General features: G+C 43.7%; 1 protein-coding gene across 4 annotated transcripts in view; it reads left to right on the top strand.

Moving 5' to 3' along the window:
- ACY1 (aminoacylase 1) overlaps positions 1–17,496 on the top strand; it is a 247,772-nt gene that overhangs the window by 173,055 nt on the left and 57,221 nt on the right. For all 4 annotated transcript variants that reach the window (XM_069644009.1, XM_069644010.1, XM_069644012.1 and 1 more), the window contains 5 exons: positions 2,879–2,968; positions 3,503–3,559; positions 11,705–11,778; positions 12,082–12,131; positions 12,792–12,936. In XM_069644009.1, the coding sequence (XP_069500110.1) occupies positions 2,879–2,968; positions 3,503–3,559; positions 11,705–11,778; positions 12,082–12,131; positions 12,792–12,936 (416 nt within the window). The remainder of the gene's footprint in view (positions 1–2,878; positions 2,969–3,502; positions 3,560–11,704; positions 11,779–12,081; positions 12,132–12,791; positions 12,937–17,496) is intronic.

Below are 17,496 nucleotides of genomic sequence, written 5' to 3'. Positions count from 1 at the left end.
GTCAATAAAGAGTCTGAAGAGTTAGTGTAGGTTTGATAATAGAAAAACGTGTTCACACTGATGTCAATGGAATTTCGGTTCAGTATTACAGTTGTATCCGCGTTAGTTCTTGCTCAAAGCAGGACAGTTATTCCAATGTTTTAATTGTGTAAATACTTCCATCCTAATGCTTTTGGGGCACGTAAAGCCACACATCCATATAAATGGCGATTCTGCATTGAGTAGACCTTTTGAGCACCCTGCCCTGCCTGTCCCAATTCACATGTATGGCCATTTATGAAGCCAAAATAGGACTCTTAGAGGGTCATTTCAGTGCATTGGTATAGGGTAGTGCGATCAATGATTAAGGTGGGTGTGCTAGTGGGCCCCATGGCCTTAGTCATTGTTTCTCCTTTGCAGGCATATTCTCCAGTCATCGTGCAAGGTGGAGAGTCTTATTCTGCACTTGAAGACCCCGAGGAGGAACCTTGCAGCCATTCTTATTGCATTTACTTGAAAGGAGCTTAAGGACCTCAGGAATAACCTGACCGGTGTCCACTAAATACATTTGAGCTAGCTGCCCAGATGGTCAGGAGAATGGAAGCAGGCGGGGCACAGTGGGCCAGCTAACAGAACAAGTGATCTGTCTTGATTAAAAACCCAACATTTTAGTCTGAACCAGAGTAAGGAGGTTGTTTTATAGGGAGATTGTCCCAGAAATTAGGGGCTGCCACCGAGAACCTTAGGTCACCTTTGTTGGAGAATCTTGATGTGTGGCATTTTTGGAGCACTTGATCAGCGGAGCAGAGGTCCAAGCAAGGTTAAACAGGACTTCTTCTTGAGCTGGGTAAATGGTTGCAACCCAGTGCTCCTAGTTTTGAATCAACAAACCTACTTTGAAATGTGGCTCTTTCAAGGTGGCCGGGGACAATATATTTGAATATTTTTAATGTCTTGTTTTTTAATCGATATGTTCATTCATGCTTATTCTCTTTCTCTTCAAGAAAGGTAAGTCATTTGTATGATTTCATAATTCTGGTAAACCAATTTAATTCAGCATAAACTTGTATTCAAATTGGTCTGAGTTAGATAGGAAAACAGTTTCTATGTTTGAATATGGCTCAAAGGCCGATGCATTTCAGAGTATTTCTCCATCCTCAGGGCTTATTGTATGAGCCTTCCTCTTTCGCGGATTCGTTTTGAGCAACGCTGAAGGAGGAAGCCCTCAACTTTGATTTGAAAGAAGTGATCAAAAGTTCCTAAGTGAAAAGGCTCATACAATAAGCCCTCAGGATGGAGAAAGACTCCAAAATGCATGGGCTTTTGAGCCATATTCCGACCTAAGAACTGTTTTCCTATTTAACTCAGACCAATTTGATTGCAAGTTTATGCTGAATTAAATTGTTTTTTTACCAGAATTATGAAATCATACGAATGACGTATCTTTCTGGAAGTGAAAGCGAATATGCATGAATGAGCATATTGATTCAAGAACAAGACATTACAAATATTCAAATAAGTACAAATATATAGTTTGATTTAGAGCATTTTGGAGAGCATCAGACATAGCTGGGTGGGAACACCCAACTTGTTGTCCTCTGGTATTTTGTTGATCCAGGTGTCAAAGGATCGCCCAAAAAGTGTGGTAGCTCCTTGATAATTTTACTAGCAGCAAAGCCATATTTTCAAAATATTCAGAAACTTGTTGTGGTGCCCACCTCTATCTCCATTTTCCCTTTCAAGATGGCCACCATCATTTGTATTGCCTATCATTGGACAGTCTCTTCTGCACCCCTACTTTGTAATTTAACTAAACTGGACAAGAGAAGGGTACATTTTGCAAATGTAGTTCATGCTTAGACACACTATTTACACTGTGATTTCCTTTCATAAATTATGGTAATTTTACTGTTTAAAATAAGCATTTACTGGAGTGGAAGCCCTTTTGGGACCATTTACACAATTATAAGGTGGACACATAAGACACTGGGATTAAACACTGTCACACAGAGCCTAAGGTCATACTAGAGTCATATTTTCATAAATAACTTGCATCTGAGGTATGATCTGTGTTCACAATGCAGGTCATAGATTTGAATCTAGGCAAGGTCGGTTTACGGTCTGATTCACCAAGAGGTTACCAGGCAAAAGTCTGACATACAACTGGAGAGGGCTAGTCCTCTCTACGTGCAAGTAAAAGGTCAGTCTGACTTACTCCTGGTACCTGCTTTGTCAATCAGCCCTTAGTATTTAATTCTACTGAGGTTGTAAAAGAGGGTAATACCACTTGTTATCAACAGTGCTATGCATGGGACTTCAAGGAGCGCCAGTGGCAAGCAATGTAGGTAACACCAATTATTGGTGATAATGTTCCTGTTCATATTTATTTCACTTTTTTTATATATATTTGGACACTGCCCGCTGTACTGGGACAAAGAGAGGGGTAGCCTTCAGAGTATGGCGGAATGACTCTCACACAAGACAGAAATTAGAGTACGGGGTCCCCACATGGGTACATTGGATGAGCAATGGGATATTTGAAAATCCGTGCAAATAAAGTTGAAGAAGTCCAGTATTGTGCCAGAAATAATGCATTCTACTTCTTATTTTTGAGAATGCAATGTACTACCATATGATAACATTTGAAAGCAATCCCAGAAAATCTGTCACTAAAATGACAGTTTTCTTGACAGCTCAGATCAATGGGCATGTGTTTACACCTCCTTGTCTCCCCCCCCACCCAGTGTCCTACATACATCTATGTGAAATCATTGCCACCTTGCTCGTCTGTCTCCCTCCAAAGATCCTTACCCACACTTGCACCTGAATGCAACTGTATGCACACTGGATTAAATGGTTTTCTAACATAGCCTCACGTGTCCCCCTCTTCTGATGACAGATGAGGAGATTGGTGGTTACAAAGGGATGGAGATCTTCGTGAAACAGCCTGAGTTCAGGGCCCTCAATGCCGGCTTCGCTCTGGACGAAGGTAAGCTTTGCTCTTCCTCATTCTGAAGGGGAAGCAGGTGAAACATGGGAGGGGTTACACAGATGGTACATCTCAGTATGAAAGAGGTCTGTTCTGCACTTTCTTGGTGGTCAATGAGAGAAGCTGATTGAAAGCTGTGATACATGATGCATGTTCTCACCTTCAAGGATGTGATACATGTTCTCACCTTCATATAACAGACTCCCTTAACCAGTCTATGCAATAAGGTCTCGAAAGGTACTAGGACAGCTCAGAGCTTATCTGCTGCCCTCAAACATTCATTATTTACAGCAGAATATGCACAGCATGCATATCTGATATTTGAAGACTTCCTTTAATGTGTGCAGATAATAGTCTTTAAGGACTGGGGAGGGGCCTGTGAGACATTACATTGTAATTAGATTAGATGTCATTTTTTTATTCTGTCCTCTTGGTTCAGTCTCTGACCCTATGCAGAATATTGCATGTCTGAAATGGTAATGTTTTGATGCCTCAAAGCACTCACTGCATTAATTCTACCATTTTCTCCCAAAGGTTTAGCGAACCCTTCAGACCAGTTTACTGTATTCTACGGTGAAAAATGCATATGGTGTAAGTAGAATTTGTCCTTTCACTTTTGCCCTCTTCCAGTCTCCTTTACCCTTTCCTCTCATCATGTCCTTTATTTCTCCCTCTCTCCTACACTTCATCTTTTCCATTTCCATCTTCCTGTGTGAGTACGAGCGTGAGTGAGTGAGTAAACATGCCTCTGTAGAACACATGTTGGCGAAATGATTTCTTAATGAAATGATTTCTTGATGTCCCAAATGCAACACCCTCTGACCTTGTAGGACTGAAGCAGTAAAAGGTGCATTGGAATTTTTCCCTGAAAACCTTTCCATTGGCCTTCTTTCTGATCTGTTCTGGAAGCCTCTTTCCGGGTAAAGGTGCTAGATATTAAAAATATAGCCAAGTCTGAATTAGCAGACCTGCAGACATTTTACCGTTGTAGTTCGTAGCCCCCTTTGAGATGTCAAATTGTTCTGGACGAGATCCCTGCTGCGGCGGATCCATGAAAAACATTAATGGATCAGATATCCTAATTGACTGTAAACCCTCTGTGTTGCAGGCACGGGATCATACTTGCCAACACAGCAGCATTTCAGGCAACATCTTCCTATGAAGTTGCAACACATGAATGAATTTCCAGTACCTTATTACAATATTCTAAATTTGATTTCTTAGGATGGAACCTTGATCTTAGCCAGTATGTGGTCTGAAATACTCCTTTAATAGTAGGGTTAAGATAGAGCTTCAGGGGTATTTAATTGCCTAGCCATACCCATGGATTCCATATATTTCATTTTCAAACCAGCTTGGTTTCTTTCTTTATAACAGCATAATTAAATCACTCTGTTGAACACATCTGGGAGGTGGATGGGCCTCTGTTTTCCCAATATTAAGCTGAAGATAAAAACATTTCTATCAATTCCTTGATCTTCACTACACAATCAGTATCATACTGGTTGAACGTCCTGCCCTGTTCATGGGGTTGTGTAACAAGATATGGTTTTCATAAGACCTGTTGCCTCTACAAAGATTGGTACTAAGTGAAAATGTAGTTTTCAATTGAGAGAAACAAAAAAAGATTGATTTAGAAAGAATCGATAAATCCGTCTTTCTAAATCGGTCTTACAACCCCATTCACCCACCTCAAACGCCCTCTTAACTCCCCCCTAGCACCCCATCTGCAATACCTTGCTCCATACGCCGATGTCCTCCTCTTGGTGCGCGGCCATTTTAGGCATGCCAGCTGCTCCCTGCGACGCACACAAGTGCGCACAGGGGCTGACGGGCACGGTCGGCAGAAGGACGTTGTGGAACTAAGGTAAGTGTTTGTTTGAGTGTGTGTGTGTGTATGTACATGTATGTGAGGGAGAGTTGTGTGAATGTTTGTTGTGGGAATAGGAGGGGGCGGGTTTGTAGCTAAAATGTAATGCATGTTGAAATTCTACGACGGGAAAGTGTGGTGCGGGCCAGGAGGGGCGAAGAGGCATGAAAAGGGAGCTAAGAAAAAACGAGGGCATAGTGAGGGTCGGGCTAAATGCGTGATATTTCGGCATTTTGGAGGCGACACGAAAACAAACATTTTTGGTGATCGACCTTCACAATGCGGGAGTATCACATAGAACCCAAAGATTAGCAGTTCTAAATATGTAACATCAAACAAAAAGGCCACTCTTGTGGCATCCAACAACTCAGCTGTGTGGGTGTATTATTTTCTAGCCTAACTTTCCCCGTGCCCTGATCCAAGAATTATTTGGACCGAGACTTGGGGCCTCATTATGAGCCCCGCGGTAGCCGTGCCGCCGGAGTCGTTTGATTCCTGGTTCCTGGCAATGGGGAATTACTGGGACATTACAGCCTCTGCGGTCCCGGTAATTCCCCATTGCCAGGTGCCAGAAAAAGTACTCCCCATTCCCATTCGATTCCCATAGGACTCAATGGGAATGGGGAGGACAGTAGCACCGGCACCATTTGTAATGGTGCCGGTGCTACCGTCAAAGTCTGCGAGCGGGTGCCGTTACGCACGCCAGATCAGACCTGGTGGGAGGGACGGCACCCGCCAGCAGGACTCGGAGTATGCCGGTCCGGTAACAACGGTGTTGGTAGTTTACCGGCACTGTTGTTACCGGACCAGCATACTCATAATGAGGCCCATGGTCCCTTGTCCCGTATAATAACATTTGTGAACCTTTGACCTTATATCACATGACCCACATTATCTTTTTTTAAATTATTACCTTGTTTAAAATTGTAAGAATACAACCAAAATAATTATAAGAGGCAAATGAATATATGATCACCAAGTGACCCCACAATCTCCACCCTATTCTTCTCCTCAACCACTCCACGACCATTGTCACAAATCCCCCCCACCCCCCAATTTCATCAGATTACACTTCTTCTGACATCTGTAAATGACCATTTCCGCAAGTGACCGACTGCGCATCTCATCCAGCCATACATCCACATCTGGGCAAAGCACAGATTTCCAGTACCTCGACGTCTTGGCCATCAAGGGCACCCTGAATAGTTATTTTCTCTGTGCACCAGAAAGGTCCTCAATTAGAATCTCTTCACCCAATATTAATGTCTCAATCATAATCTTGTGTCCCACTGTTGGGTAAGTTTTTCTACAGTCCAATTGGTTTTGTACTCTACAAGACATATCCCTTGGTGTCAAGGCCCCAACCTCTAATTTAGGCCTGTACTACCCACGGTTGGTAAAGTAGCAGAGCAGCCAGGCTTATTTTAGGAGGAATGTGAGCTGTAAATCAGTACATGCATAGATCCAAGGAAACACTTACATACTTGCAGTTATATTAAAAACAGTCATTTATTTTATATATAAGGCAGTTCTAAACTTAAAGAAATATTGTTACAACTAGTAACATCAAACATTCATTTAGAATATTAAGGAAATACAGCCAGTGGTCGAAGTGTATGAAAAGAAGTAGTGGAACCATGTTCCCTACTGGTCTACACCGCTCCCACAAACCCCATCGCCACGGCCCCTCCCATGCACAATGCAAATCCCAAAACACAAAAACACATGTGCCTGCTGCTTAAGGGAACATCCACTGCAGTGCACTGACAGTGCAAGTTTCAACTTCTTCCTACACTTTTAGTTTAAAACTAAACCGCTTCGGAACGGTTTCTTTTTAAAATAAAGTTATAGGGACGGTAAAACCTAATTAAAAGAAGTAGAGGAGCACCGTTCCCGACCGCTCCCGCCCACTTCGACCACTGAGTACAGCAGGTGAACAAATTGTTATATACATTTCTTATCCACACACAGAGTGACTTCAGTTAAGGTCAGTAAAAGTACTTATTTAGAATCAACGCTGTTGCTCTCATGTACTTACCTAAACTTGAATACTGCAATCACAGGTAAGCAATACTAATAGCAACTCTTATAAGGTTTAGGCAGTCTTTTCCCTAACATCAATGGAGGTATTCAGTTCAGGTTTTGGAGGGAAATAAGCAGTGCCCAAACCAAGTTGTTCAGACGAGTTACAGTTAGGAAACTAGCAATACCCAAGTCATTAGGAATGCGACAGTTCTGATGCAAATCTTCTAAGCACAAGTAAGTAACAAGTTAGTTGGTCTTGGTATAAGTTAAGGAGCTTAGGAGAAGCCTTCCTGGGGGTGCCCAGGCTGTTAAGCCTGGGTGACTGCAAATGGGTGAATACCCAAACAGTAGAAACAGTACTCCTAAAGTAAAGGAGCGACACAAACGGCTTCAGGTACGTTTCCCTTAAGCTCCAAAGTACTGTGAGAGTGAAGAAGCTAATGTAGCTTGGCGCCTTCTGTATGCACGGCTGCAAACCTGGTCTCCTAGTCCTTGGTTGGGGTGATGAAAGGGGGCTCCTGAAGCGCTAGTCAAGAGAGGGACTCACCAGCACAGAAATCTCCATACTCCTGCGTCGGTTCGTGGTTTTGGCACCTTTTTTCTCAGCACCAGTAGCTAATGATCACTGCTGGTTGGAACCTTCTAGGTCCTGCACTGTGGTGTGGGAACTTTGAGGAGAGGATTCATTTGTGCTTCTGGGAGTCCACATGGATGCCACTGAAGTTTCAGCGAGATTCACCAACAGCAAGGCAATGCACTTTAAGGTGGTCAAGGTACCCCGGCTATTGGGATTCTGCATTCCCAGGAAGCTTGCATGATATTGGCGTGTGACTCAAATTGAAGAGTGTCTTGGGGCCGGTTATGCCCACCAGCCCAGAGGAGGAAGTCGTACTTAGCTGAGCTTTTCTGTCTATTCAAGGGTCAGGACAGCAACAGTACTTCAGCGGTTACTGAAGGTGCTGCAGGTGCCTCTGGTCGTCAACTTCATCTGAGCTTCAGTTCCAGTGGTTGACTTAGCCTTCTGTCCCAAAAGCCTCTCCTTTCATTAAGGAACCCATTAATTCAATCCTGTGGACCTGTCAAGCAGCTGGGGTATCTACTGCCACCAGCCGTTTAAGTTTGTCCGTCGCTATTAACATAACAATTACAGGAGCAGTGGGAAAGGGGTTACAAGGTAGCCCCTCAGCACTCCACATAAGGTGGGGTGTGCTGATTCCACAAAAAGAAAGGTAAGTAAGATGAAAGTACCTTACTATCCTTTAGAACAGTAGTTCTAAGGAAAAAGTAATAAAGAACAGGAAGGGAAGTCCACGGGTCTCCCCAGCGACACTGCTCATATGGTGCTGCGTACTGCAATAATTTATTACAACCGCCTGTAGTGAAATACATGGAGGAAAGCAGCATTCCATTAACAGTAAAACGAATCATAGTAGCAGAAAAATAGGTTTCCCATCAAAGAGCAAAAGAATGAGTGAGTGGTAAAAAGTCCCACTCACTCAGGAGAGTAAAGCAAAGAAATTGCAGTCATCGAGCAAAAGTCCTGGGGGTCTCTCAGGTTGAGAATTGGCACAAGAAATGAACATTCTTCCTGACACCCACATTATCAAAGGCCGTTGGTTGATCTAAAAATACAAGCAAGCACATGTTTGCTTGTTAGTTCAGTCTGAGGCCATCGGCTCACACAAGTAGTGGTTTATGTCCCATGGCCAGTTATAAAACCACATTTTTCTTCATGCAAGCAAGAATTGCTGATTAGGTGATCATGAAGCTGACCCACACCTATCTTTTGCATTCGTTTTCTGATTCTGATTGATGAATAGAGTGGAGCTATGCAAGTGTTTATGGTTGGGAAGGAGTCGAGTCCCAATCAAAATGTTCACACTTCAAAAACATGTAACACAGCAAAAGATGTTCTTTAGAAGCCAATGCATTTCAGACTATTGCCCTCATCAGGGAAAAACTTTGCCTGGATTTACTCTGGCTTTAGGCCTGAAGAGAGGGACCGAGGAATGCCCCTCCTTATCCCATGAACATGACGGGCCGAAGAGTCAAGGACACTCGAAGTCGCTCATTTTTTGGACGAACCCCAAGTTCGTCTCACTGACACGTATCCAGACAGGTATCCCCTCAGACAGCCATTCCAACGATATCCAGTGCATAGCCTTCAAGATCCATGGAACTCGATGGAGATCGTGGACCCAAACACTATAATGGACTGCGTTGATTAAGTACCAAGAAGCCACTGTGCTGACGTCACTAGTGACGCCACAATGTAGCACTGTTAGCCATGAAGCATACTCACAGCCCTACACAGCATTAAATGAACACACAGTCGCATACACAAAGAACATGCTTACACAGTTCTGTAGACAGAGGACGGATACATATACATACTTTCAAATGTTTTATTGTTTTTCCCTGCCAAGTGCATTAACACAGAAATGCAAGGCGACAAGAGATCCTGAGCATGCTTGCAGATGCTTATGGCAATTAACCCTATGAGACTACAAGAGTATATATGGAGCCTGGTAGGACCATGTACAACTAACCTATAGGAAACGCAGTATGAGCATGTAGAAATCATATTAGAAGTCTAAGGAAAATAACAGAAGGCCTCAAGCCACAAAACTTCAGACAAGAGGAGCAGGCTCAGGATGCACAAAGTGCAGACTGAGCTCACAGCCAAGGTCAGAGATCAACAGTCGCATTCCAAAATCCAGAAGACAAGGGATCAGCTGCAGAAAAATTGAATAAATCCTCATAAATGCAGGCCCAAAGTGCTCAATTTTGTGGTCCACTTCCACGTTATGTAGCTGAACGGTATGCAGTAATAAAATCGCGGCAGTGCTGTGGTTTGACCTTGTAAAGGTGTACCCCATTATACCATTTAAGGGGAGCGGGGGTTGTGGGGGTGCCCCCTGCTCCCCTTAAATGGTATAATGGGTCTGGGGGTTGCAGGGGTGTCCCCTGCATCCTTTACATGTTTGGCGGCAGCAAAACAACAGCCTTTTTGCCGCGATTTTAACACATGGAACCGATGAACTAGACAATGGGAATTCACCCATGGTGGGAAGACGAGCCGTTCTCAGCAACCCAGATGAGAAGCGAAACAAATGTTGCAACGGGGAGTGCACTCTAATAGGCAATGGTGGTCTACTGCAAGATACATTTCACTTCACATTACCTTGGAGAGGTGCACAGAGGGCTGAGAACCGAGTCACGTCCCATGCCTGGGGAGACCAGACCCAGCCAATCACGAGACAGAAATCCAGGGCTGGATGGCACAGGGCAAGGGCCAATGGTAAGTCTACGACCCTGCAACAATGTAATAGCTAGTTTCTTGGGAACGGGGCAGGTCAGCCACCTGAGATGCAAGGGGGAGTAGAATAACCTCTATATGGGTTAGCTATAGGTGTTACTACTCTCAGCACCCTATTTGAAACAGGGGTAGGTTTTGGGGGAGTGCCCAGGTGATGACGACACGTGGCATCAAAACTGGGAAATTCACCTTGGAAAATTGAGATGTACTAGAGAATCGTGATTGTCTTGTATGATCCCTGTCGTTTTTTGTAATAAACGACAGTTCGAACTTGCCCTTGGCTCGATCCTCTGTTATTTTGGGGGGAGCTTTGTTGGGCCCTCAGGAGCAATCCCCCAAGACCTCTGGCATACCTTGTATTCTCACCAACAGGCCTTATTTGAAATAAGCCTTGTGATATCACCTAACCTCATCCTCCCCCACATTAGCCTTTTAACAGTGTACGCTTACTTACTTGCTTTACTTACCTTGTGCGGTAGTGAGTTTGAGAGGGGTTATACCGATGTATGTAGGGCAAAGCACAATTGCTGAACCAACATTTTGGTTCAGTACTCACAACTGAAACAACATTAAGGGGGCACAGAGGAGCACAGGAGCACAGATGAAAGGGAGTTCTATGGAATGGTGCTTTTATAGAAGAGTCCTTCTGCAAATGGCATTGCCGCATAATAAGGCCCAGGGGCAAGATGTGATGCTTCCTGAAATATGAACGGAATGTAAATGATTGTTGGCAACACAATTAGCCACCATGTTGAGTTGTTCACCAGGGAAACTAAGGAAATGAGAATGTAGAGCCAGAAGCTGGACGTTGCAACTCTGTGTGCATCTGTATTTGCCGGTCAGCATGACATCCGTGGTGGAAAAAGTAGTAGAGCCACTTTGATCTGAAAATAGTTTGTAATAACTTGAAAGCAGTAGATACACAAGCCCAAAGCAACAAGGTTTTATTTAGAGGGTACAGCAATGCCAGTCTAAGTGTATTGATGCAGGTGATGTACATGGATTGAATTAAAGAAACCTACAATAGACGCCAATAGACTAAATGAGCTGTGTTCTATTGGGAGCTATTGTGGCGATCTGGGTTATAAGATGGCTGCATGACAATTGACACAGACTGCTGGTGTGTGGGATTTCTTCTATGGCCAATAAGTGGCAAGTGGTGGCACAAGGATGATTAGTACACCTTCCACTTACAAACCCAACAGCACAAAACCAAAATATTACACACATTGTGCCTCATTCGAGTTGTGGTGGAACCTATAGAACTGGCGGTATTGCTGAATACCACCGGCTTTACTGCTCTGCCCAACTATGGGTTACAAGACCTCATATCAGAAAATCGCCTTCTCTGACATGCAATTGTAAGATTTTGGATCTCTGTATCAAGTAATGTGCAGATGTGCAAAGTAAGCATGACTCACCTGCTTGCATTGATCTTGCAGAGATTAGCCTTAATGAATTGCATGTGCTCTTCTCGCCTCATCACCACTGCTCACTTTTCTTGCTATGTCTGTCGCCACAGGGTTCACTGTGCACTCTGTGGGGAGCCCAGGCCATGGTTCCCGGTTCATTGAGAATACAGCAGCAGCGAAACTCGTAAGTACAAACTGCAGTGTGGGATGTCTTTTTCGCTCTCGTATAGGTCATCATTTCGGTGCTACAGGGAAGGAAATAAATTTGGAAACAAACATGAATTCTAATGTGCAGAAGATGGTGAACACAGTGCCTGCACCCCCCAACCTTGATCAATGGCTTGTATCTCAAAATCAATGCTGAAGCACAAAACTGTGGATTCATCGGTTTTATCAGTTTAAGCGTCACTTTGCAAGTAAAGCTTCCTTTTATGAAAAGGGTATTCTAGTCTCAAACTCATTACTTTCTCTCCCCATCTCTCTGCAGTTCAAAGTGATCAACAGCTTAATGGAGTTTAGGGAACAAGAAAAACAAAGGTAAGAACTGGAGCACTACCATGTGTTGCTGAGGTTTTATCAGTCAAGAAGTGGGGACAGGCAAACAAAGTGAAATCTGCAGGGATATTTAGTGACATTAGTGGGGCTCTCACTAAATATGCTAATGTTCGAGTTGTAGTGGTGTTTCAAAGAGCATGCTTGTTTCATCCGTCTAGTAAGATTGATCCCGCTGGAATGTTGACTACACAGTGGGATGGTGGTCTTCCGGAGGGGTACTTCCACCTTACACCATGTACAAACAGATCTAGATACTTTAAGAAAAAAGGAAGGCCAATCTGTTTCTGTGACGTGTTTCTGCTGCCGCAGGAATTTTTGTTTCCAAAATCAACACCTCAGTGATTTAAAAATCTCTTCTCTTAAGTCAATTTCTCTTAATTTGTGTAATACAAAATGTGGCCAATGACATTATATGTGCTTATGTGGGAATGGAAAATTATTTTCTTTCTCCGTTTGTGAAACAGGAACAGCCTGTGGCCTGACCGCGTTTCAGATGTCTGCCAGGTCTTTGACACTTCTTGGCTATTATTTTTAGGACTATTACTGACATTTATCTCTGCTCTCAATTAACATTTGAGAATATTTGTATTAAATCTCGTATTTGTTTTGCACAGTTGTGATTTGGAAACCTCTTCTTTTCAGGTTAGAGTCTGACCCTCGTCTCACATTGGGCGATGTTACCACAGTGAACTTGACAAAACTTGGCGGGGGTGTGGCCTATAACGTTATCCCATCTGAGTTGACCGCAACCTTTGACCTACGGATTCCACCCACTATGGACCTAAAGGTAGTGTGTACACATTAGAAATATGCAGTTTGGGAGTGATTTATAAGTGGGTCTAATTTAATACTCTTCTCTAATTGTTCATATATCTTAACTCTTCCTCCAATGCTCCAGATAATTTTCTATCTTCCTGTTATCCTTTTAATTATCTTCTCTTCTCACTCTACTCTCCTCCTTTGTCCCTATATGTGCTACCCCCTCCGACCCTGGTGTATGCATACCTATCCCTCTCTCCCTTGCTCAATCTCTCTCTCACACTTTCTCTTTCTCTCTGTCTCTGCCTCACTCTCACTTACTCCCTGTCTCTACTCTCTCTCTCCTATTCTTTGACTCTTCCTCCCCTTCTATTTCTGTGGTTCATTCTCTCTGAAAGATAACTCATTTTCTCAACTACATACCACTGGCCTCCCTCCTCTTTTATGTTGTGCATGATTATTTATTGTTGATCGTTAATGTGGGGAAAGATGTTCTTGTTGCTGCTTTCCCTCCGTAGACATCAGTGGAACCCCACAACTTTTTGCAGTTTTCCTGAACCTGTTCTGACTTTTGCCTTTTTTGCTTACTGACTTGGTGTGCTCATCTGTTTTGAGATCACTCATCTGTCCCTATGGCTATTTCTGCAGCAGGAATTCCATATTTGTTTTACACTGTACACATCCCTTTCCATTTTATTTTTAGTAGCATTTCTGTTACTTGCATGATGTTTTTGTACCCTGTTTTACTTTTCTCGCGTGCTGTTTTGCATTTTACCACATAATTCCCTTTGAAGTACCATATACTCTAAAATGGTTGTGCCACCCGATTTCCTCCCGTCTTTTGGCAATATTGTCTTTTGGCCTTCTTCTTGCCCTCTATCCATATAAGGCAAGTCTTTTCCTGAGCAGAGCAGCCTTGGCTCTCCCAGGCATAGCAGCAATGTGTGTTTGTTGCACTTATGTGGCGGCTGGAAATGCCTAGTCCCAGCACACATCCTGGTCAGAGTTGTATCTGTTGCTGGGCAGATGTGGTGCCTGGAGGCTGTCCATGATAGGACAGTCAGTCCAGTTTGAATGGTGCAAATTTTTACTATTGGTAAGCTCTGGAGTGTCTCCAGATTGAATTTAGGATAAAAGGAGGAATCCTGCAGCCATTCTTCAGATCGTCATTGACGCCAAGGCCCCTTCGAAGAGGAGCATTCCACTGAAGACCTGTGGTTCGATGTTTCAGCCAACCAGCATGGCCTTCAGCCACCATCCGAGTGAACACTTGCTCCTTTATCTGATCTCCTGTAAGGTTTTTATCTGTGTTTCAATCCTTGGGCTTGTGGGAACAACCACTCTGGACCCCTTCGTGATGATCTTGCCCTTGCAAGCCTTCGGAGGTGTTCCAGGACCACCCTGCTGGCTGACCACCTCTTACCTGGGCAGTATAAATTGCACTGGTTGTTCAGATTTGGGACTCCACAGCCCGTGCACTTGTGAGACAAGAGGCCTTCCCCTGAAGTTGCAGCTCTTCAGCACGAAGAGGGGATTTACAGGACCGTCACAAGGGCAGCCTTCCACTGCCTGATCACAGTGTTCATTGCTGTCTTCAAAGTGTATTGTGTCCTGACAGGCTCCTTATGAAATCAGGATCCTGGTGGTCTCTTCATCGTGCCAGGCTCGACCAACTGTCCAGTCTTAGGAACCGTCTTGCCAGAACGTGGAACTGCCGACTAGCAGTACCCAACTCCAAATGCTGAAAGTGACCTCTGTAACAATGGCCCCCTAGAACTCTCCAATGGAACCAAGGCATGATGTAAGTGGGCCCAGCCAATTCAGACGCCTCAGAAGTGATGTCTGATGGAATCGGAGTACAAGGGTGTTAGGACAGTTTTTCTGAAATCCAATTAAGGGCTTAATAAAACCATTGAACTGAGACAGTACAAGACTCCACTCTTGGTATAAGGCTGTACCACCTGAGTTCATGGTAGCGTAGACAGAGCATCCGGGCTTATTTTAGGAGGGAGGGAGAGAGAGCTGAAGAATCAGTACAAAGAAATTGTATTATACATATGGTCGAAAGAAACACTGACACACTATGTATTGTAAACAAATAAAGGGTTTATTTTATATACAAGTAGACCAAGAGATTCTTGGGTAAGTAAGTACTATCATAAAGCATATAAACACATTATAAAAACACAACACTATGCTTTAAATACACTGATCAAAGCAGCAACTTTATTTAGAACCCCTAACAGTATTCCTAGGTAAGTCAGACCTTTGTATACACATTCGGTATAGGGCTCACCTATTGTTGGGGGAGTAAAACCATAAGTCACTTTCAGATTACTTTACAGTAGTACAAGGGTAGTGGACCCTGTCAGTTATGCAGTGCCACTCAACAATGAAATTACACAGCCAAACAACTTGCAAATATACCTTTCTGAATAGTGGAACACAGATTCAAGGAACAGTATATACCGCTACTACTTTTGTAATTGCACACAGTTATAGTAGGCGAATAAGACCTATTTTGTGTAATATACAATTACAGTTGGTTTTCAGCTCAGTGGAACACAGTCTAAGATAAGCAAGAACTCTTTACACTAATGTTGGATGCTCCAGGCAACCCATGGTCAGCTGCACCTAACCTAAAGGAACACTTTTTTTTAGGAATTGCACACAGCTATTCTAGGCAGGTAAGACCTAATGTTGTAATCTACTACTACAGTTGCTTTTTAAGATCGGTCGAACCCAGATTGAGATAAGCAATCACTCTTTAACTTGTTTTAGGATGGCACACAGCTAACACAAGGTAAGTAAAACCTACATACTTTTAAAGGGGCTATCAGCAATTTAAAGGTGAGTATAACCTTAGGAGGACTTATGCAGGACAGGCTAACAGCAAGTCAGGGGAAGCAAGACCCAATTGGGAACACTCATACATTTATCCTAACAGGAATAGTAAAGTGAAGCCAACAGCATTACTTTTGGGGAAGAGGCACAACCAATTCAGAGGTGAATAATTTCACCTTTATATATACTTTTCAGAATAGTGCAACACACATTCAAGGTAAGTAAGAACTTTGTAACTGTGCACTCTCAGTTAGTTACCAACCAACTTCTTTTACAGGGAAGTAACCTTTGCACACGTGTTGTTCTTTTCAAGGCAGAACCCTTTTCTTATCCAGTCCTTCCCTTATTCTATAGCATGAGTTCAATCAGAGGTAGTAGAGGGACCCTAGTGGTCTGGGTGCCAGCTGTAGGCAGGGCGAGATAGGGTTCAGTTACATTCAAATTAGAGTTCCAGTGGGAGACTGTTAAAACAAGTCATTATTTTACTTTAAAGTTATTTGAGGGTCCGGGGACTTCAAAGAAGATACCCTAGGAGGATTCGGCAGTGGAACTGAGTGAACTGGATGAGTGGCCTCTCAATCACAGAAAACACCCTAAAGCTATACCAAAATCACAAAGGCTTACAGTAGGTAAAATACCTCAGCCAACACAGTACCTCAGCACAGAAGAGTTGCAGCCAAAAACCCAGTTGATGTATTCCTTTGTCAAGAAGACGGAAGACAGGACTTTGGAAGGATTATTGCAGCAGGGATCGTGGAAGAAGGCTCCAGGCAAGAGTTTCCTCGCAGCTGGATGTGGCTCTGTGGATTTGGCGCCTTTTCAGGAGCACAGAAGACAGAATATCACTAGTCAGATTATCGTCGTTTGCAAGGTCCATTACTCTGGTGAGAGGACATTTCCAACCTTCATCGTGCCTCTGGAAATCCAGCAGGATGCCCACGAAACTTTAGTGAGATTCGTCATTTGGAAGACCCTGCACCACACAATGGCTCGAGGTCACAGGGTATTGGGCTTTTGCAGCCCCGCAAGGTTGCAGTACGACGTGAGATGGCTCAAAATGCAGGTCTTCTTGATTCTAGTGGGTCTCACCAGGCTCTGCGTCGGGGTCCCCAGGTCGATTGAAAGGAAGGGCTACAGCAGGCTCTGGTTACACAGCAGGCTCTCCTGTCGCTGGAATAGTCTCAGCTGCGGTTTCTTCAGTGTCCTCTTCGGTTTTGGTTCCAGTGGTCGACTACCTCTTCAGCTTCCAGGATCAGACTTTTATGCAGGAACCCAGCCAATCAAACAGCCATGCAACATTCAACTTTGGGGTGTTGGCAGTCCTGTCAGGACAACCAGCCTTCCAGTTTGTCTTCCAACCTGACTGCGAGAATCCAGTTCAAAGTGTTGCAGAGTTTTGGACTCCTTCCTTGCTTCCTGCCTTATCAGACACTCTGGAGCAAGGGTGGGGAATCCACAGGACTCCAGCCGAACATAAAGTTAACACAAAGGAACACGAAAGGACAAGGACCGCTGAAATGGCGAAAAAAGAAGACTGGGTCCATTTTGGTAAAAAGTGCAAACAGCCCACAGTACAGGTGCACCGAATTAATAAAAAGGTTCACTGCCACCAGCCATTAAAGCGAAGTTTGTCCTTGTAGCATAAATGTTACATTTAAAACGAGAAAGGGGATACTCAGTATCTCCCCAGCACTCCACATAAGGTGAGGGGGCGCTGGTCTCACCTAATAAAATGTAAAAGGGA

The sequence above is a fragment of the Ambystoma mexicanum genome, chromosome 2p, assembly GCF_040938575.1.
Source record: "Ambystoma mexicanum isolate Mex_15411 chromosome 2p, UKY_AmexF1_1, whole genome shotgun sequence".
In the NCBI taxonomy this organism is placed as follows: Eukaryota; Metazoa; Chordata; class Amphibia; order Caudata; family Ambystomatidae; genus Ambystoma; species Ambystoma mexicanum.
This window is presented reverse-complemented; position numbering and strand designations above follow the sequence as displayed.